The sequence below is a fragment of the Meriones unguiculatus genome, chromosome 6 (genome assembly GCF_030254825.1).
Source record: "Meriones unguiculatus strain TT.TT164.6M chromosome 6, Bangor_MerUng_6.1, whole genome shotgun sequence".
In the NCBI taxonomy this organism is placed as follows: domain Eukaryota; kingdom Metazoa; phylum Chordata; class Mammalia; order Rodentia; family Muridae; genus Meriones; species Meriones unguiculatus.
This window is the reverse complement of record NC_083354.1, coordinates 34,069,739-34,095,784: the sequence shown is the minus strand read 5'-3', so window position 1 is coordinate 34,095,784 and position 26,046 is coordinate 34,069,739. Positions and strand designations below refer to the sequence as shown.

Below are 26,046 nucleotides of genomic sequence, written 5' to 3'. Positions count from 1 at the left end.
TAATGAATGCCGCTTTCACCATTTCCTTTACCTAAAATAAAGTTGACGTTCTCACTGTCTGGAGAAGGCTGACAGACGGGGGTTAGGACGGGTCATGTTCAGCGTGGCTCTCTTATGGCTCGCTCCAGGGTCCTTTTCTCTGAGGAGGAGAAGAGGCACTTTCTTGGGAGTAAACTGTTCTCATCCTTGGTAACTTTCCACTTCTTTAGTGTTCGGACACCATCTGCCTGATTCAGTGTTTGGATGGTGAACGGTGGAGAGGTTGTGAAATCAGGGAGTGTAGACTCGATGGACTGGAGAAGGCCACGCTGACATGACCCCACACGGCTGTTCTAACTCCCGCTTTCCCCTCAGATGTGGCTGTCGGGGCACCCAAGGAGGACGGCTTCGCTGGTGCAGTGTACATCTATCATGGTGATGCCAATGGCATTGTGCCCCAGTACTCAATGGTAAGTGGTGGGAGGAGCCATGACGACTGTGCGTGTGTATGTATGCGTTATGTATGTATGTATGTGGTATGATGTATTATAGAGGCTCCACTGTGCACTGTGCTATGGGAATGTGGATGAAAACACTTGGGCTTTCCTTTCACACTTTTCATTAGAGAAAGAGACAAGCAATTAATTAATACTGTTTTATTAAAACCAGAAAAATTTGTGTTAGACCCCCAAATTTACCCACATTTGAGGATACATCCTGCATACCTAAAAGAATATCTGTTTACCTTACTTCAACTATTTTGTTATTTTTAATGCACGTATATGTTGGGGGTGTGTGTGCACATGCCTGCAATGCCTACAGAGTCAGAAGAGGTTGCTAGAGTCTGAACTGGAGTTACAGGTAGCCGTAAGCAGATGCAGGTGCTGGGAACTGAACCCCAGTCCTCTGCGACTCCTAACTGCTGATCTACCTCTCCAGCCCCAACATCAAAATCCTCATCTAGAATAAATAATAGCTATTTATTTAAAAAATATTTCTTTTAAATGTATTTATTTTACTGTGTGTATATGTGTGGTTGTGATGTGTCTACTCTCATGCATGTGGAGGTCAGAGGACAGCTTGTGGGAGATGGTTTTGTTGCACCGTGTGAGTTCCAGGGATTGAACTCAGGGTAGCCAGGCTTTATGGCAAGCCTGCTGAGCCACTTGCTGATACCCACAGCTATTTATTCAAAAAGAGAAAGCCAAGTGCAGTGGCACACGCCTGTAATCCCAGAACGTGGAAGGGCAGAGGCAGGCGGATCTCTGTTCAAGGCCAACCTGGTCTACAAAGCAAGTCCAGGATAACCAAGGTTCCAGAGATAACCTGTCTCAGGAGAGGGTGTGTGTGTGTGTGTGTGTGTGTGCAACTCCCTCTTTTTGTTGACAGCTTTGGCTAACCACCTGTGTACTAAGCCAGTGGAATTAAACTTCTTTTTAATGTTTAACTGCTTTTGGACAGTGTCGTGTGCGGCTCGGTCTGCTCTCAAAGTCACTAGGTAGAGGGTGTCATTCATCTTCTGATTCTCCTACCTTCACCCTTAAATTGCTAGGATTACTGTGTGACACAGTACTCCATTTATGTGGTGCTAGGAATTTAACAGGGCTTTGCTTATGCCAGGCAAACAGGCTACCAACTGAGCCTTGTCCCCAGGCCTCTGAGGAGCACATTTTAAAATGTCAGCTAGAGACACAGGGACCCACAGAGGGCCTGAAAGTCGTCATGGGCTGTTGTCAGACTTGGCATCAAAACCAGAGCTAACCAGAGTCCCGGTTTCACATCCCAGACTTGGGAACATGGAAGTGGCGAGCTCTATTTTTGCCTTGTAAGCATGGTGCTCGCTCAGTCGTGCTGACGGTATCAAGCCCAGCCCATGGGAAACAGGGAAGTCAGGCTCTCAGCAGAAGTTCGGTCAGGATATCTGTGGGTGTGTGTAGAACGGTTTGTGTCTCTCTCCCAGTGGGTCAGGGGTAGAAAAGAGCCATCAAGACACTCTGCAGTCAGTCTGTGGAGTGCTTGCTGAGCATGCCTGAGCTCCTGGGTTCCATCCCCAGCACCCCATAAACCATGCGTGGTGTCACACGCCTGAAATCCCAGCACTCAGAGTGCAGGAAGATCAGAAGCTTAAGGTCCTCCTCAGTGAGGCTATAGAAGCCTTCACTAAGAAACGAAAACCTTTCAGACAGCAAATGTTTGTCATTGACCACGCTTGTGTGCTGGTTACTTCCTGTTCACCCCTGCACACATATAGACTTGTGTTTTTAGGGCTGAGCTCTCTCCAGCCCAAGGTTTGTACTTTTTAAATTTGACTTTTTATTCATTCTTTGTAAATTGCACGACATGCACCCCACTCCCACTCACCTCCCTGTCCCTTCATGTCTGCCCTCCACCCTCTCGACCTCCTCCCCCAACAGAAAAGAAAGAACCTTGTATAGAAGCTGCAGGGTGTCACAGTGTGCCCCACAGTACACCCTTTGCCCACACTTCTTTCAAGTGTTCACTGCAACGAGTCACTGGTCTGGTTTTGGCCTCTGGCTTCTGTTACACTATCAATACTGGATCCTCACAGATATCCTATTGTTGCCCTGTGTCGTGGAGACCCTGCAGCTTTGGGTCTGCAGGACAGGCCCCTTCGCATGCTCCAGCAGTTCATAGTTGGAGTGGGCCAACCCCAACCCTATATGTGGGCTTGGGTGATATCTAAGCTGGTCCGCCCACCAGCTCTCCTGCACCCACACCACCAGAGCGAGCTCTCCAGCACTGCCCTGGCTAGTTCACCCAATGCCAAAGCCTGGCAAGGGGGAAGGCCATCTCTCCCACTCTCCAGCTCTCATGCTTTCGGGACTGGCTCACCTGCAACCCCCATCGTCAGGGCTAGTGGTGCCCAGGTGAGGGGCAGAGCTGCTCTCCCCAGTGGTACAGCCATTGAGGGGTGGGGCCAGCTCTCCTGTTCTCAGGACCCCAGGGCCAGCTCTCCTGCCTACAGTGAAGAGGGGCAAAGGGGTTAGGGCATCTCTCTCATGCCTATGCCAGTGCATGGCAGACAAGTGGCACTCACGACCTCAGGCTGGCTTACCCACAACCCCCACAACCAGCTCTAGTATGCTTCCTGGGCCAAGTGCCAAGTGCTCTGAAGTGCTGTTCTCCCAAGTGCTGCAGCTGGCAAAGGCCAGGGTCAGCTCTCCTGCTCTCCTGCCTTAGGGTCAGCTCCTCCACCTCAAGAGCAAGCTCTCCCATGATGCCTAGGTGAAGGGAGGGGTCAGCTCTGCACGGCCCCCAGGCAGCCCAGACCAGGGATGTCTGCCTGGCCTTTGGTGGTAACAGATCCCCACTGCTTCAGGGCCATGGACCCAGATATGGCCCTCACGGCAGCATGGGCCAGGACCTCTCTATGGCCTTAGGAGGCATCACCTGCTACTCACATCAGGCTGTTCCTCACTACCCTCAAGTCTCCAGTTCTGCCTCTCTCTGTTGTGCCCACATCTTTCTGCTTCTCTTTCTCTTCCATCTCTCCACCACTTACTTGTTTATCTTAGTGGCACCCAGGGCCTCGGGTGTGTGTGGTTGTCTCGGGAGTGTGATGCCCCACCCATGCAGAGTGGCACCAAGCAGGGGTCATCTTGGCTTGCCCAGTCCATGTGAGCCAAGGCTTATATTTGAAGAGGCACATGTAACTCTTCAAATAACTTTCCCTTTTATTATTACTTTATTTACGTGTGAATGTGTGTACACATGTGTGTGAGTGTGTGGTGTGTGTTTGGAGTATGTGCACATGTGTGGGACACACAGAAGCCAGAGGAGGGTCAGGTGTCCCTGCTCTGCTTCTCTACCGTGAGACAACTGCAGCTAGGCTGGTGTCCGTCGAGGCCCAGCCATCCTCCTGTCCCACCCCAACGCAGGCTCGTGAGGCACGCCTGGCGTTCTGTGTGACTGCTGAGGATCTTCATGTTCTGCAGTGAGTGCTCTCACTCTCTGAACACAGCCCTGCAGACACAGCGTCCACATTTATAACTGTCTGTGAAGCAGCTGTGAGCGGGAAGTTGGGGGCTTGCTGCCTATGAGGCTGTATAGGCTGGCTCTCTCTGCACACCGCTTGCCTCAGGGCTGGAAAGATACTTAGACACGTGGCGAGGAGGAAGAGCCATCTCCAGAGAGCCTGTCATTTCTTTACCATGAATCCTCACAACGGCCGAATGAGATGGATACCCTTATCAGCCATTGTCTTTCCGTTGTGCCCCACAGAGGGTATTGACTCTGTCCGGAGTAGACACCTTTCTCAGCTATGTTTTGGAAAGAGGCCCAAGGAAGTTCCATGGGAAATGCACAGATACAGACTTGTGTTGCCCCAAAGTACGCACACTTTGTAGGGCATTTGTCCATACAGACTGCTCTCTTGTCATTAGATACAAGTAGCCATGGAAACAACAAACTTTCGGTGATTCAGCCAACTTCTCAGAGGCTTAAAACCCAGAGTGGGGCCTGCATGATCTCGGTTGGGGATGCTGTGTCTCCCATGATGAGTTGAGAGTCATCTAAGGAACCCATCCTCAGGTGGGGGTAGGGCAGGGAGGGGTCGGGTGGGGTAAGGGTCACTCCTCACACACCCTTCTGGCAGCTTGTGCCTGGACCCCGGAAGCTCACCACAAAGAGGGGCCCCTGCGGGAGCCCCTGCCCCTCCCCCCTCTGGCGTGGCTCTCCAGTGTTTTGTTTGGTTGCCGGGTGGAATCCTTGCAGAAATCTGCAGTGCGCGTTTGTGGTTAGTGTGAAACGGCTAGTAGGAAGCCGTGATTGGCAGCTGGAAACGGTGCCTTCGTCAGCACACATGCTGGCTTGCTTAGCTGTCACAGAAAGTGGTTTGGGGCTCTTTAAATAAAAGGGTGGAGAGAGAATGAGAAAGAGAGAAACAGCTATGATTATACTTTTCTAAGCTCTCTAATACGTATATGATAAGGCCAATGATTTAAAAGGTAAAAAAACAATCCATTAATGATAGGTTCTTCCGGGCCTGGATCCTGGACAGAGCGGGCATTGTGTGCAAGAACTGGAGGAAGAAATCAGAAACGAATCTAGGCAAGGAGATCGCTTTCCTTTGGCCCCAGCTAGTATTATTTCTGCTGGAGAAATTGTGAGCTCAGAGCCTGGACTCCTCCCACATTACTCTGTAACTCCTGCTGCCTCCTCGAGCTCACAATGAAAAGTGTTGATTTTAAGATCCGTAGATGCCTTTCTCAGCCCGAGAACCCCCAGGCATGTCGTCGCGGCCTCTGTGATCTCTCCCCGGCCCCAGCAGGCACAGCGTATAAACCTGGTCAAGCGGAGGTTTCCCACAGTTCCTGGTTTCCATTTAGAGTTATTAGCACCGTGTAGACTTATCTTCCCGGCTTCAGAGCATAATGGCCTGCAGATGTCAGCGGCCTGCATCACCACCCGCCAAATGGACCACCCCTCACTCTCCCCCAGGCCCAGCCGCAGTATGCCTGAGAAACAAGAACCCACAGCAAGCTGCTTCTCGCGCTCTAGGCCTCCAGAGCCGAGAGGCGCAGCGTGGAGGTGCGCCTTTTACCCAGATCCACACACGTTCGTTTAGACAGAGCCGTGCGGGAATCTGTGGCCGAGCCTGCTGACAGGCAGAGTTTGTGCAGCATGGCCTACAGGGCTCTGAGCCGCCCTTTGATGTGCACACATTTCCTGTTGGTTGCCCTAACAAAAGATGGCAAGCAGCCCTCTTGGATCATCGCTGGGACAGGTCCTTGTAGTTATCAGCTGCCGAGGGCGGGGACATCCTATTTCCCTCAGTGGAGCCCGTGGACCCTTTGGCTCCACCAGGGCTTCCCCACTATATGACTCAGCAGAGACAAGCGTGAATCAAGAGAGGCAGAGCATGCCCCCGGATGTCTGTGAGCTTGGCTCTGTTGTGTGCTTCACTCCGTGATGTGAAGTAAAGCATGCTCTCGTCATCCATGAAGAGACGGGTATAGTTTCAGGTATCAACTTGATACAGACCTCGAGTCCCGTGGGAAGAGGGAAACTCGGCTGAAGAATTACCTCCATCAGCTTAACCTACGGGCATATTGGTATGTGTTTTCTACGTTGCTGTTACTGTAGGAGAGCTCAGTCCACTGTGGGTGGTGCCATCCCTCATCGGAGGGCCTCGTCTGTATTAGGAAGCTAGCTGAGCAAGCCAGAGGGAGCAAACCAGTAAGCAGTGACCCTCCGTGGTTTCTGCTTCAAGCTCTTGCCTCGAGGGCCTGCCTCGATTTCTCTCCATGATGGACTATAACCTGTAAATGGAAAGCAAAAACAAAAACCCTTTCCTCCCCAGGTTGCTTTTTGTCAGTGTTTTTATCACAGCCATGAAGAGCTGATGAGGACACTTGCAGGTGGGAGAGAGTGGGAACTGATCAGATCTCAGAGAGCGAGACTTTCTGGCTCAGGACGGCTGGCACCTGTGAAAGGAAGTGTGCTGCACAAGTGTGAACGGATAGCTTTGATGGCCACGGCTGGCCGCGTGACAACCATCCTTTTGTCGGCAGATCTCCTTGCTTTTGATTTAATTATGCTCATTTCTGTGTGTGTGGGGGGGCATGTGCAGTGAATGCAGAGACTGAGGAGGCAAAAGAGGGTGTCAGATCACCTGGAACTAGAGTTACAGATAGTTGCCTCCAAATGTGGGCCCTGGAGACCAAACTCGGAGCCTCTGCAGAAGCGGTGTGCTCTAACCACTGGGCAACCTCTCCAGCCCTGTGTTCTTTTTTTCAAATGTGTATGTGCATGTGGACATATGTGTACGAAGCTAGACAACAATTTCAGGTGTCATTCCCAGCAACACTCTCCACAGCGTTTGTCTCAGGGTCCCGTAGACCCCGGTTAAGGAAGACCTGAAGTCTAGCCAGTGACTAGTCAGAGACACCTCTGTCCCTGGCTCCCCAGCACTGGCTCTGCAAGCACATTCAGCCGTATCTGGCTCTTTATGTAGACGCTGGAGCCAGCTCTCAAGTCAAATGCTTTCCTGGGTTTCCCAGACCTACAAATATTCTCGAGTGAGGCCGTCTGTTGTGATGACGTTAGTGGTGTGTAAAATGTGACATGCTAGTCGAGTTGTGAGTGTGGAATGCCTTTCAGGAGATTTGGCAGATCGCCTCCCTGGGTTTTTTAGGAGGCTCAGCACCATGCAGTTTTAAACTTACTAGGTCAACCTATGAAGCTCAGAGTCTGTAGACCTCCTGATGCGAGGGATGGAGGGGGAGTTCCACACGGCTGTCTGTCCAGCTGGGTGTGTTAGTGGCCTGTCCATCGTAGGGGAAGAAGGTGGACTAGTTAGTACCTAATAGACCTTTAGTTGGCAACAAACCCAGGCAAAGTTTTAAATGATGACATCTGGCCAAGGCAAGCAATAATAAGGAAGTGTGCCATCTTCAAGTACCTGGCACAGACCCTCTGGCCAAATTCTACCAGCATTTTCTTCTCTTCCAACAGCGTCAGACCTGGTGCCCCGAGGACCCTGAGTTTGAACAGTCACAGTTCTCACCTGCCCTCCTGTGACCCTGTTTTTCTGTTGTCTCTTTCAGAAACTGTCTGGGAGGAAGATAAACCCGACCCTGCAGATGTTCGGGCAATCCATATCAGGGGGCATTGATATGGATGGAAATGGCTATCCTGGTGAGTGTTTTCCTCAAAACCATGCCAGATAAGTGAAGGTAGGTGTGTGAGATAAGATAGTTTGGGGGTTTAGTCAACAGTGGTTATTGTCAGAGCAGAATGGGACCGTTTGCCTGGGGCTGGGCTTCAAATGCTTCAGCTAAGATAAGAGACTCCTTTATACAAAGTCTTACTAAGAAAACCCAAATTCTTGGCCAAAAAAAATATATATATATAATGTATATATATATGTGTGTGTATGTGTGTGTGTGTGTGTGTGTTTTCAAATCACTAAAAAAATGAGCCACCAAATACATTATACATACCAATAAAATAATATCTGCCTAAATAATTATGGCCATATATGTATAATAGTATATGGTAGTAACTACAGAAAAATATACACAAACAAGATGAAATGAATTTTAATGAAGTATGGTCCAATGTAGCCAACATTTTATCATTTTAGTATGTAGCTATTGTAAAAGTTATTAATGAGTTAGTTTTTAAAACTTAGGTCTTCAAACCTGCTCTGTATTTTACATGCCCAGCTTCCTTTCCAGGCCTCGGAGGCCACATGTGGTTGGCCACCACTTAGGACAATGTGACTGTAATTCTTGTAAAGTCATTACACAGCCAGACAGCAGCAGTAGGAAGGCTCTCCGACCACAAGGCTGGGCCTCCATCACTGTGGCACTGTGCCAAAGGGCATCTGGGGCTGGTTTCCACGAGGTTCTGAGTCTGTGCCTTCTCGTCCTCAGATGTCACCATCGGTGCCTTCCTGTCCGACAGTGTGGTCCTCCTCAGGTGAGATGCCGGGCTCCTGCTCCTGGGGCTGAGTTTTCCAGGAGTGACAGATGGATCTTTGTTGGGGAGGCTGCATGCCCAGGGATGCTCCCTGCATTCTCTGTCGTATTCTTCTTTAGCACAGAGTTCCAGAGCTCAGGCCTTGGTTGGGGAGCTGAGAGCTGCCTGGGGCGTTTTGACTGCGTTGGGGTGATCCAAAACCTAACCCAAGGACTGTTTGCCTTTGGTCACGACCAGCCCTGTCTGTTGACGCGCTATGTAAACATTCCCGTTTCCTGTAAGCACCAGCCATCCAAAGCCTGGGAAACCCTGTCCGGCCTAGGATTTTGTCTTTCTAGCCAGTATCTTCAGTTAGCCCTCAGCCTCGAGGACCAGGGCTGCCTGTCCACTGGCTGGTAGCAGCAGAGGGGTGGGGCATGTGCTTAGACTGGCCAAACCCTACACAGTACCATCTTCGAATATTTCTGTCTCTGTGAGTCAGAGGAAGCAGAATTGCACTTTGGAGTGGGAGCCAACAGTTCTGCTAATAACTCAATGGCAGAACGTTCTAAAATAAACCGCTATGGTCGTAAGCTGGAAGGGATCCCAGAGGCCATGTAGTCCTCCACACACATGCTTTGCATTTGGCCTTGCCTTCTGCAGGCCTTCCCAGAGGGACACAGTCCCCTCTTGAGTGAGGTACCCCACAGGAAAGGGCTTAGTAACTTTGACAGAACCAGCTGGCCGTGAGGTAGCTCTAAACTTTGAATTGTTAAAGTGGCAGAGTGACCTTGAGGTTGGGTGTGACCGGAGGGCAGGTGGCTTGAGTTCAAGCTGGCCTCTGCCCTTCTCGGTGAGCTTCCTTGACCCCTGTGTTCCCGGATTTTCCTCTGTGAAAGACAATGAAGGGAGTATTCCCCAGAAGCTGTGGGCTGATACATGAGAATATGAGTCAGAGCCTGGTGGAAGGGCTAGCAAGTCTTCTGTAGATGTGGTTCAGTCTGACTTCCTAAGGGTCTGATTCCTGGCCTCGTGTCATCTACCCCTGCAGGGTCGAAGATGAGAATGCATTGTCCAGACACTAGATCAACCCTCCCTGGCTCCTTGGCTTATCCCATATGTGGCTGGGTTTCCGCTCTCTCTCCCTTCTCTCTGCGACAGCAGCTTTCCTCTTGGGAGATCTGGGATGTGGGGGAGCTGTAGTGGTGCTATGGGGGGCTTGTCTTCCCCTAACGGTGACCTGACAGCTCCTTGTAGTTCCCAGGGTCCCTTGTGGCTGAAACCTGCTCCCTGGCTTCTCACAGTGGCAGTAAGCTGTCTCGATACCAAAAGCACCTATTTGTTTGTCTTTTAAATGTTATCATTTTTTAATTAAAATAAGTTCTTTTTCACACAATATATTCTGATCACAGTTTCCCCTCTCTCACCTCCTTGCATATCCTACCCTTCTCCCCATCCATCTAACCTCATGCCCCTTTCTCTCCCTCTCTTTAGAAAACAGGGAAATAGAAAAAAATATATATCTAGTATTAAAAAGAAAGGAAAAAAACCACAAGAAACACACAAACTTATTTAAAAAAACACCCACAAAATTGGAAACCATAATAGATGAGCAAAAGATTTTTTTTTTTTAATGCTCAAACAAATATGAGACAAAAAAAAAAATCTCTGAAAACACTATTGAGTTGATCTTGCGTTGGTCATCTGCTGCTGGGTGTGAGGCCTGGCCTTAAGCGTGGTTTATAGACTCATGGAGACTCCGCTGGAGAAAACGAATTCTGCCTTTGGAAGGAGTTTCAGTGGAGCTAGCTTCTGGATTAGGGGTGGGAGATCATGCTCACTTCCCCTTTCAGTGCTAGGACCTCATCTTTCTTCCCCTACGAGCCCTGAGCCCCAAGGAGTCTCTCTTCGTCTCTCTTCTCATGGGTGTAAGTGTTAAGTTAGGAGACCCCAGACCCCAGCATGGAATGGAATACCAGGAGAATGCACATGGGTGGGTTAGGGAGGAGCCCTACACCTGGACAAAGGGGCTGTGAGAAGACGCTGGAGGAGCAGTGAGCCCGAGTGAGCTTCAGAGGAGTATGGGGCCACCACAGGAGCCCCCGTTCTCTCAGCTTATACATACCACCCTGTGGACATGAAACTCTGTATGCGTTAGACACTAGAGACGGACGGAGGACATGGCAGATGTGGCAGACATGGCCCTGGGTCTCTGCTTCTACCCAGTGAGCCACACAAGCTGATGATGACATAGCTAATGCTTGATGAACACCCCCATGCACCAGACATGAACATGTTATGTGCGGTCCTGTGCTCAGCCACAGGCGTGCACACAGAGGGGTGCTTCAGTGGGTGACTTCATCATGGCTGAGTTAACAGTACACGCTGATACAAGCTAGGGCAGCTATGACATCACTGTGTGGCCTGTCTTCCCCACTGTGCAGGGCATGGCTGTAGTCATTGTGTGTTTTCTTTCTTTCTTGGGTTACAATTTGTACACAGTAAAAATACCAGTTGGAGCACACGGATCAGTGAGTGTTGACTGGTGAACATACCCATGCAAACCACATCACCCAGACAAAGCACATTCCTGCCGCCATGAAAGTTTTCTCGTGCTGTTAAAAATTATCATTTTTTTATTATTATTGTGTTGGGGAGGTGCCATGAGGACAGCATTGTGGGATGGCTTCTGTCCTGAGCCCTATGTGGTCTCCGAGGATCAAACTCCAGTCTCCAGGCTTGGACAAGGACTTTCTCCACCAGCCCTCTCCCCAGCCCTCCCTGTGTTCTAATTGCATCTTTCTCTCCATGGGCATCTGCTGTTGTAGTTTCTGTCGCCACAGGTCACTCGTGCCTATCCCAGGATTCCATACAAGTGGAATTTCACCACCTGTGTTCTAACTTCTGAGTTCTCTCGCTCAAGTCAGTGTCTCTGATGACCCACCCGTGTCTTGCACTCACAGTGTGGGTTGGTTTCTAATCCTCTGAACCACTCCACGATGTGTGCGTCGCTATTAACCTGCTTTACGGATGAAAAGCTAGGAGCTTTGTGGGGGTGAACCTGGTCGTCAGCTTGACACACCTGGGAAGAGCGAGCCTCGGGGGAGAATTGCTCCCATCAGATCGGCCTGTGGGCACACCTGTGGCACAGTCCTTTTTGATTGCTAATTGGCAGAGGAGGGCCCAGCCCACTGTGGATGTCCTCATCCCTAGGCAGGTGGGCCTGATCTGTATGAGAAAGCTGGCCGACAGCAGTGACCTCCCACGGTTTCGCTTCAAGCTCTTGCTTTAGCTTTCCTTGATAATGGACCATAGCTTGTGAGCTGAAATGCCACCCACCTCCTCACGTTGCTTTTAGTCATGCTGTTTATCACAGCAACAGGAAAGCAAAGCTTTTTAAAAAAAAAATCCCAGCTGGTGATAAGTGACGGAAGGGTTACATGGTCAGGGACAGCGGTGGTGTCACATTTAGCAGAGAGGGCCAGGTTGGCCTGTCCTGGAGGAGGCGATGCCAAAGGCCAGTGATTACATTGGCTGATGCAGGTTTTGGGAATGGTGGCAGGAGCCCTATGCCTGTGGATAGGGGAACGAAGGAGACAGGGGGCTGCCTTTCCTGAAGCTGGGGTGCTTCAGGATGGCTCAGAGACAGTGTTTCAGGGAAGTCAGGTTTTGAGTTTCTCCTGATTTGGGGTGAGATGAACAAAAAGGAATGGGCATATGCCTACAGACAGGGCTGTGTTCATTGTAGCTGAAGGCACTGTCAGACACACCTTGGGGTTTCGGGAAGCTTTGGGCTGAGGCTGAGAGAGAACCCGACTGAGCTTGTTCAACTGTGTGCACACAGATGAGCTTCTTGGACAGAGGAAGACCAGGACTGGTTTTGTCACCTGTCCCTTCCTGCCAGGAGAACTAGAGCACTGCCATGTGAAAACTGTATCCTGGCCACTTTTCTCATTACCTGGAAGAGCAATGTAAAGATCTCACTGCCATTGAAAAGCACTCCAATTACCTGATTCTCTGAAGTCTTAAGAGCACTTCTGACCCTACCCTCGGGTGCCTCCTTGCTGCTTTATCTCAGAGGTTGCTGGGTGACAGGTGGGCTCCACCCTAGGAGTATGAGCTGGCTCCAGCTCTGCCCTCAGGAAGTTTGCTCAGGAGGGCAGGTCTTGAATTCCCATGATAGGAGCCTGGTGCAGTGCCACAAAGGAGCAAAGGAAGTGAGCAGAGAAGCTTATGAAAGATTGCTTTCCTCATCCAAAAACAATGCTTCAAGTGGAAGAGGGAACTGACGTAGCAGATGTGGGAAGGAGATGGGCCCAGGAGGGCCTCTGCCGGCCCTTTCAAACCGTACTGCTGTGCAAACCTTGTGCAGCAGTCTGGACTGCTCCTCCTGTCTCCTGCTTACCTCACCATGCTCAGCTGAGCTTTCTGGGAAGGGACCATGCCTTCTTTCTGACAGACTGATAAAGGGATGGACGAGCCTTTCATCTTTTTTTTTTTCCATAGCCAGGCAGGTCAGGGATTGTCAAGGTGTCATTGTAGAAAGGAGCCTAGCTCTCTCTCTCTCTCTAAATCTCTCTCTCTCTGAAGCTTTGGATACTTTGTCTCTGTTTGTGTGTCCTGTGCTGTGTCTCTCCTCCCTCACAAAGATTGGCTTCAGACTCAGAGATTTTCTTTAGTAAGGTAGCAAGAAGAGTTACCTCACAGAGCTAAGACCACACACACACACAGAGAGAGAGAGAGAGAGAGAGAGAGAGAGAGAGAGAAATATACATACATACACACAGAGATAGACAGATACACACAGAGAGAAACAAAGAAATATACATACATACATACATACATACATATATAGAGACAGACAGACAGACATTCACAGAGAGAGAGAGAGAGAGAGAGAGAGAGAGAGAGAGAGAGAGAGAGAGAGAGAGAGACTACTACAGAGGCTTTCCAGGGAGAGACCAGTTATGAGGGGACCAGCAGGCTTTTATCCAGTACTCCTCAACATCTTTGTTGCGAACGTTTTTATTGCTGTGACCCAATGCCTGGAAACAAACAAAAACAAACAAAGAACCTTAGCAAGCTAAGGCGGGAGAAGTTTACTTGGACTCATAGTTTAAGGGTATAGTCCACTGGGAACTCATGAGGCTGCTGGTCACATGGCATCCATAGTCAGGCGGCAGAGAGAGACAAGGGCTGGTGCTCAGCTCACTTTATCTTCTCTGTTCAGTCAGAGACCCCAAGCCCTTGGGATGGTGCTTTCCCCATCTGGGCCGGGTATTCCTGCCTCTCTGAACCTGCTCTAGAAACTCTGTCACACACTTCCATGATGATTCCAGATCCCATTAAGTTGACAAAGTTCAGCACAGCATCATTTGTGCACTGGCTAGGGCGAAATGGTCTACTCTCTAAGTAAGCCTAGCACAACCGGAAGAAAGCCGTGAGACCACGATGGCGGTTTCTTCCAGGCATCAAGTTGTTGTTTGACTTCATTTTGCCCCACAGCCAGATTTGCCCTGTCACAGCTGCCCTTCTGTTGACCCTCCCGTCTCTGCAGTGGTAGCAGCCATGGGGCCCCTCGTGCCATCTGTGCTGGGTGTCTTCTCACTGCTTCATGCACCCAGGTTTTCCTTTCATGTTCTCTATCCTGGGGTTGGCTGGTCATCCGTTCCATCTGCCCTGTCACCCCAGTGCACGCTGAATGAGCTTTACACACACACACACACACACACATACACACACACACACACACACACACAAGAGGCTTATGCCCTTTAATCTCACCCCAGAAGCCTGAAGGTCAGGGCTCCGAGAGGGAAGAGGTTCTCTTTGTGGGGCCTGGAGGGGAGAGGGTCAAGCCACAGCTTCGGTGACACCCCCCTGAGCAGACATTTACGGCGGGAAAGAGATGTTGGCTTCTGCCTCTGCTTTTGTCTTGGTGCCCCAGGGGAGTCCAGGGATGCTGTCCACCCATCAGGCGCTGGGGCGGGTGGTCATGTCAGGGGGAGGGCCATGTTTATTGGATTTCGTTTTATCCTAAGACCAGACAGGTTGATTCCTTAAAGTGTTTTGCTGATACCAGCTGGGACTTCATTAATCAGCTCTTTTTAGAACATACTCAACGGATTGATAGACATAAATGAAAGAGGATATTTGACCAGCTGGATGAGATAGAGCTTTGCCAAGTTCTAACTCACACTGACATGGAGAGGACCCGCTCAGTGTGTATCTGGTGTTCCCAGTCTCACTGTCCCTCTCTCCCCTACTTTTGATTTCTCTAATGCGAGTGCTCACTCTGTGACCCAGGCTGGCCTAGAACTCTGGGAAACCCTTTGACTGCAGGTCCTGGGCCTCGGGTTCCAGGAGTGAGCTGTCACGCCGGCCTTGCGTCTAGCTCCCAGGCCCTGACTGACTTCGTAGAAACGTCTTGTCAGTGCACTGCTGTCTCCCCAGTGAGGCAAAAAGCGGAACTTCTTGGGTGAAATTTTAAATAATCACCCAGCATCTGGTGCTTGATTTATGGCTTCAGCCAGCTGTGTCTCGTTAACAGCTAACTTGCCTTTGTTACCGGGAAGCAAACCATTAGTATTTTAGGGAATGCGCTACTTTTAAAACCAAAAAAAAAGCACTTACAGAGCACATTGGCCTTTCTCTCTTGGGGCATTTCATGCTTTAATTAAACACTGGCTGAAGGCCCAGGCTCTATCCTGCCTGTGGACTTCATATTTGGTTCTTCGAGCTGCTACTTAACATGGGTTCCCCTCCCCCTCCTTGTCCTGCAGGGCCAGACCGGTCATCACGGTGGATGTCTCCATCTTCCTCCCAGTCTCCATCAACATCACAGCGCCTCAGTGTCATGACGGACAGCAGCCTGTCAACTGCCTGAATGTCACTGTGTGCTTCCGGTTCCACGGCAAGCATGTGCCGAAAGAAATTGGTAAGAACTCACAGAGCCAGGGCTCAGGGTCCCTGTCTTAGCTGGTGCCAAGTTACAAGATGCTGGATGCTCCAAGCTCCTTCTCACTTTATGTCCCAGGGGGCTTTGCAGGCAGGCCGCCAGCGGGCCAGACAGTCTTCTTCTCTGAGGCGCCTCTTTTCGCTTTCCTGCTCATTTACATATTTCAAATTTCATATACCCTCCAGCTCTAGGACATCCTTTCCCCCAAATACACGAGGACCAGTCTGGAAGTTACTGGGTGGGGCAGAGTGTGGGCTGGCAAGATGGAGCGCCTGAGCCTTGCCCACGAGGAACACTCTGTGCAGCTAACATAATGAGAATCTCGAGCCCTCCTCCCCCAGCCTGGAGCACCGCTAATGCACACAGCGCTCAGCTTGTGGCAGGTTCCTGGGGAGGTGAGGGAAGTTGTGTTCTATGCTGGGGTGGGACTTTGGTTTGGCTGCTCTGGGGCCATCCGTACTCCTGCCAGAACCCTTCATCCATGGTCTGTACGTTAGCTCAGTAGAACCATTGCTTCCCCAAGTTGGATGTTAGTTAGGGGATCACAGTTTCTTTTGGACTTTGCTAGGTCTTTGGAGGGGATAGGCATTTGTTTACGATTCTTTAGGGAAAGGGTTCCTGAACTATCATTCCGTTTTCTTTTCCCTGTCATTTTCATAAAAATAAAGCACACTTCAATCAGAAATGTAGCCACCTGCCAGAGAACAAGGTGGCTTTGGGGTGGGGAGTTTGGGAGAGAAAAATGGATGACTGCTCTGGAAATGTGAGTCATCAGTGAGGGAGAGGGAAGGGTAGCCTCCTGGAGCTGTGCAGGCCTAGGCCAGTGGTGGGTAGACCTCCAGGTCGGCAGGAAGGAAACTCTTGGTTCCTCAGGGATAGGAAGAGCAGCTCTCCAGGCTTCAGGTAGAGGAAGGAGGAGGTATCTTCAGGGCATAGGATCCTCCACCCAGGGCAATCACTTGGGTCTCTGCATTCGGAGGGCTGCATCTGGGCAGCCCTACCTGGGCACCTGAATTACAACCAGGGGTGGTATTTTCTGTGGCCTCAGTCTGGTGGGTCTTCTTGACCTGTTTGGAGGATGGCTTTGGCAGCCAGAGCAGCTGTGGCAGTCTTGTCCCTCGGGTTGCTGCTTCTTGCCCTTGGAACCTCGTAGCCCTGCGCATGAACACCAGCCAGCTCTTCAGTCCTGCTTCACCAGTGGGAAGTCTTGGCTCTCATGTGGACACAGGGGCATGATGGTCAGCCAAGAGAGAGGCAGCTGTGACTTCTGGGGATACTGTGGGAAATGGGTTTTCCGTAAGGGGTGAACCTGCCTCAGCCCCTTCCATAGGCAGGACCCAGTGAGGAGACAGGTTACCACACTGTATTTCAGCAGGATTTGACTCTTGGATGTGACTGAGCAGGCAAGGGAGCATGTAGTATTTGCAAAAGACAGCTGCCATGGCTGGGACCGTGCCAGTAGCTGGCTAACCCCTCAGATCAGCTGCATTGGCATCACCTGGCATCTTGTCAGCCATGCACAATTGAATGAGAACGCTGAAGGTGGAACTCAGCAGCCTGTGTTTTACCAAGCTTGCAGGTGGCCGGTCACAGTTACACTCCATGAACTCCTTCCTGGGGGTGACCAGAACCTGCGAGTTTGAAGAAGGGAGCTTGTGCAACCGGGCCCCGAGTCTTTAAACAGAGAGCACCTGGTGCTGCTACCCGCCCCTCTGAGGTAGTACAGTGGGGGCGTTGGGTCACAGAGAAGGAACTGTGGAGTAGAGTTGTGGTTGTTGGGGCCAGCTGCCATGAAAACCCAGTGCTGGGTAAGCAGATAAAATAAGCAGGGAGGAACAAGGCCTTCTTTTCCTCCTGGCCTTGCAGGCTCCCTCTCTCTCGCCTCTCCCTATTGGCAGAACCTCACAGGGGGCTGCTGGTAAAACAAGTTTGTGGGATCCCAGCCCAGTGCTATGGCAGAGTGGAGAAGGGTGCGCTTGGAACTGAGAACCAAGGGCTTCATAACCAGCAGAGAAGCGTGCGGGTTCCTGGGGGATCTGAACTATTAAGGCCACGGTCCTACTCCAGAGAGCGCTGGCTCTCAGAGGGCCTTCTCCATGCTCACTCTGGACTCTGGAAGCACGGAGGTGGGGAAATGAGCCTCATCTGTGTTATTTTGGGCTCTTCGATCAGCAGAGGGGGTTGAAGGTCTGCCAGACTCCGTGCTCAGCCCTGGGCACAAAGCACAGACCCACATTCTAGCGGGAGGGGGTCTCCTCACTTCTAGTCACGTGCCGAGGGGCATGCAGGCTGGCATCCCACTCTGGCAGCGGGCAGCCCCACTGACAGGTTTATCACATGTTTTACTAAGCGATTTCAAACAAGAGTTCAGCTCATTCCGAACAGTGTTCTCAGAGACTTCATCCTTGGCTTGGGGGCTGCCTGTGGCTTCTCCGAGCCTTCTGACAGCCACAAAGGAGGACGGAGGGCTATAGACAAGAGCACTGTGCCCTTTACCCATGGGCTGTGTCTCTAGGGAGACCAGAGGCTTGTCTTGGTGGCCCTAGGCTTGCCTGTCTATAGAATTGCAGTTTGGGGCTTTTGCCATAGCGTCAGATGAAAACCAGGAAGGGCTGAGCCCCAAGGAGAAGCAGCTCCTACCGTGCTTATTCATTTAGGAATTGAACCCAGGGTCTCAGGCATGCTATGAAAACCCCAACCTGTGTTTCACTCTGAATCTCTGCCCTCATATTCTCCAGCTTACAGACATCCTGACAAAGCCTTTCATGGGCAGGGTGCACTTCCAGGCTGTGTATCCCAGGCCCTTAGTAGGCCCAGGTCATCCCAGGAATCCAGCTGGAAGCAGATACCTTGTGCCTGTGAACTTTTTCTTCTGAAGTTGGAGGTGGTACATCCACTCAGGACAGCTTTTGGGCAAAGAGAACATTCTCAAAGCTTCTGGTCCCCAGAAGTGTAGGGATGGGATGAGGGAGAGCCTTGTCATGGAAGGAATGGAGTTACCTAAGAAAGTAATTACTACCAAGTAAATATCACATTCCTTGGAATGAAAGGGAGAGAATTAAGAAAAGCTAGTAAAGTGGTAATGCCCCTTTCCTGGTCTCCTGGGTTGGGCTAAGGGAAGCTGAGTAACGCTGGAAGAAGACTTAAGTAGACTTTCACAGCTGAAACCTTGTTCTGATGGAGACTTGGGAATGATTTAGTGTTGGCTGGGACAAACCAGAGCCCCAGTTGATGTGAGACAGCTGGCGCTCGCCCCGGCCCCAGCCCATGTGGGGGGCCCTTGGGAACCAGCTTGGGGGCCAGGGAGGGGTGGCAGGCTGAAGCATGACTGGAGACGCTCAGCCTTTCCAGCCACATGACATCATTCCGCATGGCATAGACACAAACTGCCAGAAGGAAGAGCTTGATGTGTCATGTGCTGTGGGACCCAGCGCTAATCCGAACCAGCATCCTCCTGGGCTGGTGCTCTGAAAGCTGGCTTGCATTAGGGGGTTGCTGCCGAGGCAAGCTCCCCCCTCCCCAAGCAAGCTGATTGGCTACATCCCAGCATGCTTAGGGCACTTGAGCCTGAGCTATTTAAAGCTACCGCTGGAGCTCAGGGCTTTAGACTGGACTATTTCTTCTTACCTCAGGCAGCTCACAGGCTCCTTGCACAGGCGGAGTTTCTTCACGGTGAATCTTGCTTGCTTCCGGAAGTGAGAGTCTGATATAGAATGAACTCCTCTATATTTATAATGTCAACATAAATTTAATATCAAGCCTGAAGGAGGCAGCTCTAGAGGGGAACTGCTTGCTAAGTAATTTTGCGTGGTGACTGGATAACTGGATCTTTCTGGGATTGGGCACTGGAGCATTTGAGAACAATCTGCTAGGTTAATGGGTCAGCACCCATACGGCCCACCGGGACAGAGCAGTTGTCTTTGTTATTTGAACTATGGCCCCTCCCCCTCTCGTGAGTCTCCAGGATCTTCACTGGTGACTGCACTGGCACTTTGAGCAGAAAGCGGGTGCTTGCAAAGTACCAGCCCAGCTCTGGACATACATAGAAGGAGGAAACCATCCCCCTCTCCTGACTTGCCCTGTGTTAATTTACTATGTTGCCCAACAGATCCCCAAGACGATGGTCTCAGGGCACACCTTGGCGTAGGGATGGGCCTGGCAGTACCAGCCTGTACATGGGGCAGAATACTGACATGAGCAGGATTCTCCAAAGGAACAGGGCTGCTGGAAACAGGAGGATAGGGGTGATGCAGGAATGGGGGAGGGCTTAGCTGTCAAGGGACTGAATTCCGAGCTGAAGCTGCGGACTAGGTCTGCAAGTAGGCTAGGTGCAGAGCCCCTTCCTACTGGGGGACAGACAGGGCTTAGTGTTTTTCCTTCAAGGCCTTCATCTACTGCAGCCCACCCACACTATGGAGTTTGGTTTCCTTCATCTGAAGCCTAACGATTTAACCGTTGATCTCATTTTAAAAGACCCTTCTGGAGATGTGCCATTTAGTGTTTGACTTAACACCGTGGTCCAATCAAGGTGGCCCATGGATTAGTCATTCTAGCAGACCAGATAGGGGATGTGTGACTAAACATATTACCACATGGTCCATCAAACTCGGTCCTGCTGCAGAAGCTGGGGGTCGGGGGAGGATGTGCCTCAGTGTGAGGTGGGTGCAAGGAACCCAGTGTCCCGCCTGCTGGGTGCTGCTTGGAGAGCTGACTTCTGCCATAAACTAGAGAAGGCCTTAGCAGAGGCAGAGAGGTGGGAAAGGCCACGAAGATGCACGTTGGAGTCCCACCTTTCGCTCTGCGCCCATTCCCATTCTCCCCGAGCTCTCCTGGCTGGATCACTGAGGTCTGCTCTTCCCTCCATTTTGCTTTTCCCGAGGCACATGGACAGCCCTCATTTGTCAGCCAGGAGGATGGCTGGATAGGGGCTGCAAAGACTATGCCGCTCTAGCCACGGCTCCTCGCCTGTCCTCCAGCAGTGGGCATCATCAGACAGAATCTGGCTAAATAGGATTTTGAAACTCCACTCATACTGTTGGGTTGTTATTGTCTGGAGTCAAAGCGGATTGGCTTAGAGTTTGTCTCTGGACCTCTGTCTGTGCTTAGTCCTGCCATTTCTGCAGTCAAAGAGAAAGCGCTTTCAGGCCACATGAGGCTGAAAAATGTCTGCCACAGGCTGCTGATAGGAGCAGCCCAGATCAGCTGTGGAGAAGTCTGGCTTCTGTCGAATGGTAGACAGCTCTTGGGCTGAAGCAAGTATTTTTCCTTTTGAAGCCACAGGTCCCTTTGTCCCAGAATGAGCTGATCTATAGGATTTGTCCCAGGCCTCGGCAGTCTGTGCATACCCTTCTTTTGTCACACTCGCTTTTACCCCGTGCCTTCTCTACGAAAGCACTTTCCTGAGGTTTTTTTTCTTAGTAGTAGAGCTATCTCCTGGGATGATCCCTGTTTTGGGTCACACCTGGTAACCAAGCTTTGCCTTAGAAATCAGCTGCTCATTGGAATATGCAAGTTAGGGCCTCATGCACAGCCTTCCTGGACTAGGAATCTGCCATCTGGGCACAATGGGAACAGAGATATGGCAGGGGCCCAGGGAAGCCATTAGATGCAGCAAAAATATGCCATGGGGCAACCACAGACAGCTGTCAAGTCCCCTTAGACCTCCCTTGGTCGCGGGTCCCTTTGATGATGTCTGACACAACCGTCCTGTGCGTTGGCCTCACCACACTTAACCACGGGAAGGCCCTGGCTTCCACAGCTGAGCTTCTGACTCTGGTGTGTGGAGATGGCCCAGATGGCTCCTCTGCCTTCCCATGGGCCAGCTATCTCATCTGGTCATTTAGGAGCAGAGATTCTTGTTTCTCCACCATGAACACTACATTTCCTGGAGCGAGACAAGTGTCTCAAGGGTTGAACTCTCTAGAGGACCCAAGTTGGTTTCCAATACCCAAGTTGGGCAGCTCACAGTTGCCTGGACCTCCAGTTTCAGGGGATCCGATGCCCTTTCCAGCCTCCTTGAGCACTTGCTCTCATATAGCATGTAATCATATACACATAAATAATAAAGTTTTTTAAATAAAAATACAATAACCTCAGAACCCACAAAAGAGTTAAGACATAAAACGGCTTACAGAGAGCCTGGCCCCTGCATAGAGAACAGCTCAGTATATCTGCTGATGGGGAAGGTCAGTTTACCTGATAAAACACACGGCTGTTTAGTTACAGACTCCAGAGTAATGGAGGTCTATTGGGTTTACCCAGCATGCATTTGCATTGGAGCAGCCTTCTTCCCTTTTCACGTCCTACACTATGTGAAGGCCACTCTGCTGGCTGGCACTGCCCTCTCAGGTATAAGGCTGAGTTTTCAGGAGAAAAGCTCCCTGTAGGAGCTGCTATGGCCAAGGCCTTGACGGAAGGACAGGCGCTTTGAGAGTGGAGCCTCCCCAGCCTGCACCTCAGTTTTTGAGTATAAGGCTCCATGAAAGCGAACTCTTTTTTTTTTTTTTGTCAGTGGCGTTGACTGACACTTCATTATATCTACAGTGGTGTGCTGTCCTCTCATTCCACCTTGGGTGACACAGTTGGAGAAGTCTCAGCATTTACGAGAGGCTCTGAATCATTGCAAGCAATTGTTCCCAATTTCACATCACTTGGCTGAATAAAAGCCGCTTTCCTAATGTCAGCAGCTTCTAGCTGACAGGTTTGCTGCAGTGCCTGCCTATCAGACCACCACCCTGTACATGGTAAGAGCAAGCCCCGACATACATGTGCATTGGTGGTTCTGTTGGCACCTCACAGAAGCACAAGGTTTAAACAAGGAAGAGCCCTAGATCTGCCACATGCATGGCCTCCCCGGGAAGACAGAGGCCATCCTGGTTCTTCCATAGCCTGGCTATGGGCTTCTGAGAAGATCTTGGTGTGGGCTGCAGGGCGTTTTCCTGTATCATGTGAACTGTGAGTGGGGTCTCTTGGGGCTCGGTGTTCTCACCACCGTGTGTCCATCTTTGCTGACATCTTTGATCCGTATTTACTGTCAGGTTTGAACTACAATCTGACGGCTGATGTGGCCCAAAAGGAGAAGGGCCAGCTTCCCAGAGTCTACCTTGTGTTGCTGGGAGAGACAGCCGGCCAGGTCTCGGAGAAGCTGCAGCTGAGCCACATGGAGGAGATGTGCCATCCCTACATGGCCCATGTCAAGGTCAGTCCCCTCTTCTTTTTAACCCTCGCATTCCCATCTCCACAGTTGGTCGTTTGGGATGAGCACGAGCTAGCTTTGGCTCATTATGTAGGCTCTGACTTTCACAGCTCTGTTCACAATATGTATTTCTTCTTTTAAAGTTAAAAGCTGTCAGACATCCTCTTTAGCTTTTATTTAAAAACAAACGCTGTTGTGTTGTGGAAGGGAGCACACCTGCCCTGGTGCATGTGTGCAGGCCAAAGAACAAGTCTGTGGCAGCCGTTCTATTCGGTGCCCTTATTCCAAGGACTGAGCTTAGGTCATGGGGAGTGTGAGGGAAGTGCCACCCACCCCGGTCCCCTGTTACTTGTTGTGCAGGTCTCAGCCTCCGAGAAATGGGTAGAGCATGGCAGGAGACTGGTGACAGTCTCTAGCTGCGCCTCATTCTCTTGGGGTGTGGGGAGAGGTTCATCTCCTCTCTGAGGCTTGGCACTTGTGGAGAGAAGAGCTGCAGTCGCCGTGCTCTGGGTCTCAGACGGCATCCTTGCTGATGCCTTTCTTAGTGGTCCATATGACATACGAACCCACAGTCGGAGCTAATGCATCTTAGCTGGGTTACATTTATCTTGTTGATCACTTTCTATTGACTCTAGGAGTGAATTTGGGAGATGGGTCTCTTTCCTCCAAGTAAACTTCAGATTATTTTTCCTCTTGAAATTATTTGCTGTAGTTCAGGAAACCAGGTTTGAGTGATGTTAGAGTGATCATTGTGTAGGGTGGGAGCCCGGGCCATGCTCACTGCTGTGGGAATGGCCAGCCACTGAGCCACAGGCAGAGCCAGGGCAAAGGTGGACAGGCCTGTGATCTGGCCTGGGCAGTTGGTGCAATGCCTGTGGGGTTGAGCCTGAGTGTGAGGGTCCACCTCTCTAAACTGTACATGGAATATTCACCTTGAAAGTAGTCCTCAGCATCAACGTCGCCCAGAATGGGGTGACACATGCTGGCAATCCCAGCACTTGGGAGGAAGCTGCAGAGAGAGAGAGAGAGAGAGAGAGAGAGAGAGAGAGAGAGAGAGAGAGGATCATGAGTTCAAATTCTTCCCTGGCTGCCTAAAGAGTTGCAGCCTTTTCTGGGCTTATATGGTCAGACCCTGTCTCAAAGCAAAACAAAAAAAGATAAATATTGCACAGTAAATATTAAAACTTTGCATGGAATCTGATAAAGGCTCTCAGGGTTATTATTGTTTGGTCAGGCCATATGTAATTTCCAACATTTTAACATTTTTGACTTATATAAGCACCAATTTTGTTTAGTTTAGTGTAATATAATTAGCCATGGACTTCTAGCAGATGGATTAAAGTGTCTTCCCACTGTTGCCTTGTTTGGGGTCAGCGTCAGATAGTAACAGCTGGGTCTAGGCTGTGTGTGGAGAATTGCCTCCATGTCTGCGGCACGTGGTCTGGCCTGGAGCCCATGAGTTCATTCCCTGAGATGCTCTGCAATGGGGCTGGGCCCTGCCTCCTGCCAGACTCATGTCAGGGCCTGCCCAGGCCAGCTGCCCCTGACTTGGGCTGCTGGCCACTTAGAAAGCCACCCATGCTCTCGCTAAGCCTACCCGGCCCTTCTTGATCTTAGATTCCTCGGCTTTGTGCGTGTCCACGAGGGTGTGGGCTGCTCAGGAGGGGCGCGTGTGCAAACCTCAAGATGTATCAAATGTCCATGTTTGACACTTGCTAGGGCATGGGGCCTCTGGCCTTCCCTGTGCTAAGTCTGTTCCACAAATCCTTTCCTTTGAGGCTCTTTGCAACTTCTTGTTTTGGCTGAAAATTTCACAGCAAATGGTTCGTAACAGCTAGAAGCCGTCGCTTCAGACAGAGCCACAGAGGACCTGCTGCAGGCTGGGCTAGTGCGTTTGGGGAAAAGCTATGGTGAGGTGCAGGCTGGGGCAGAGCTGTACCTACAGGGGTCTCTGAGGAAGGCTGTCCAGAGGTTGTTTTGGCCTCTTCTGGGATAAATACTTACCAGATATAACAAAGAGAAATATAAGATTTCTCCTTAAATTTGGATTTTAGATAAATGGCTTTTTGTTTTGTTTTATATGTGTACAATGTCCCCTTTCTTAGGCTTCTCTTTCTGGGGTATCAGTCGCTATAGGTCACTGAAGTCCAATGGTATTATATGGAAAAAACCCCAAAATAAATGTTAAGTAACTTTTGCCACAGTATATTGTGGTTCTATTTTCTTTGGCTACTTCTTTGCCTCGTTTGTGAACTTTATCATAGGTATATTTAGGAGAAATGTGTAACGTTTGGTATTATTTACAGTTTCATGCAGCCACAGAATGTCTTGGGACATATCCCCATGCATAAGAGGACATGGAATCACCAGAATACTGCGTGGCATGCCGTGTGGTTACACTAGAATGACACTTGGTGGGCTCTAGAGTCACCTGGGGCAAGCCTCCAGCACACATGTGAGGGGGCTTAGCCTGGGTTAGGCAACCTGACGTGGGAAGACCCACCCTAAGGTCGGGCAACGCCATTCTCCAGTCTAAGGCCCTGCACTCCATAAAAAGGAGAAGGTGAGCTGAGCACCAGCGTCCATCTCTGCTTCCTCACTGGGGATGCCCTGTGACCCCTGCCTCAAGCTCCTGCCAGCAGGATTTTGCCCCACCATGATGGACGGCACCCTTAAATTGTGAGCCAAATACCTTCCTTTAAGATTGCTTGCCAGGTATTTCATCATAGCAAGATGCAGTGTAGATGATAATAGATACTGGATACCTACAGAAAATATTTGTTTTTGAGACAGTTTTCCTCCATGGCCCGTGCTGGGTTGAAACTCATACGTCTCCCAGGCTTGCCTCAAGCTCAGGCCTCCTGGTTCAGCCACCCAAGAGCCAGGACTGCGGGCATGAAACACCACCACACTTATCTGAAAGCTCGCTTTTAGCATGGCATCCCACTGGCATGTCGAGTGAGGCCCAGGTGGGACTTGCAGTGACCACCACAGCCCGGCTTCTCAATCAAAACCTAGCCGATCAGAGCAGAAACCGAGATGGGGGTTAGAAATTTCGCAGGCGGAGGATGGGGCTGAGGGTGTTTATTTGGGCCATTTCAGGGAGAGAAAAGGCCTTTGATAGCAGATCCATACCTTGTAGTTAGTGCTTGGCTGTTTCCATTAGGGCAGATGAGGTGGTGGCGTATAGAGAAAGACACAAGCTTTACTGTGCAGTTACCGACTGGACCCTAACAGAGGACCTGGATGGTGGTGGAGCACAGAAGCGAGAGGAACTGTTAAAATGAGCTGTGGCACAGCTGGCCTAGGAGCTCACAGACATGGCCCGTGGTTTAGGGGGTTGTGGGAAAACAGCTGTGGAGGCTGTGGGTCATGGTGGGGGGGGGAGGTGTGAGGCAGGCAGCAAGCATGGGGGAGGGGCATGTGACAGAGATTACTTCCCAGCTTGGGACCATGGACTGGGATCACACGTGAGCCAGGGCTAAAGGAC

General features: G+C 50.7%; 1 protein-coding gene across 1 annotated transcript in view; it reads left to right on the top strand.

Moving 5' to 3' along the window:
• Positions 1–26,046, top strand: part of Itga9 (integrin subunit alpha 9) — a 270,685-nt gene that overhangs the window by 60,115 nt on the left and 184,524 nt on the right. Inside the window, exons 11-15 of the mRNA XM_060385077.1 lie at positions 355–449; positions 7,548–7,638; positions 8,379–8,424; positions 15,186–15,340; positions 22,399–22,559. Of these exons, the coding sequence (XP_060241060.1) occupies positions 355–449; positions 7,548–7,638; positions 8,379–8,424; positions 15,186–15,340; positions 22,399–22,559 (548 nt within the window). The remainder of the gene's footprint in view (positions 1–354; positions 450–7,547; positions 7,639–8,378; positions 8,425–15,185; positions 15,341–22,398; positions 22,560–26,046) is intronic.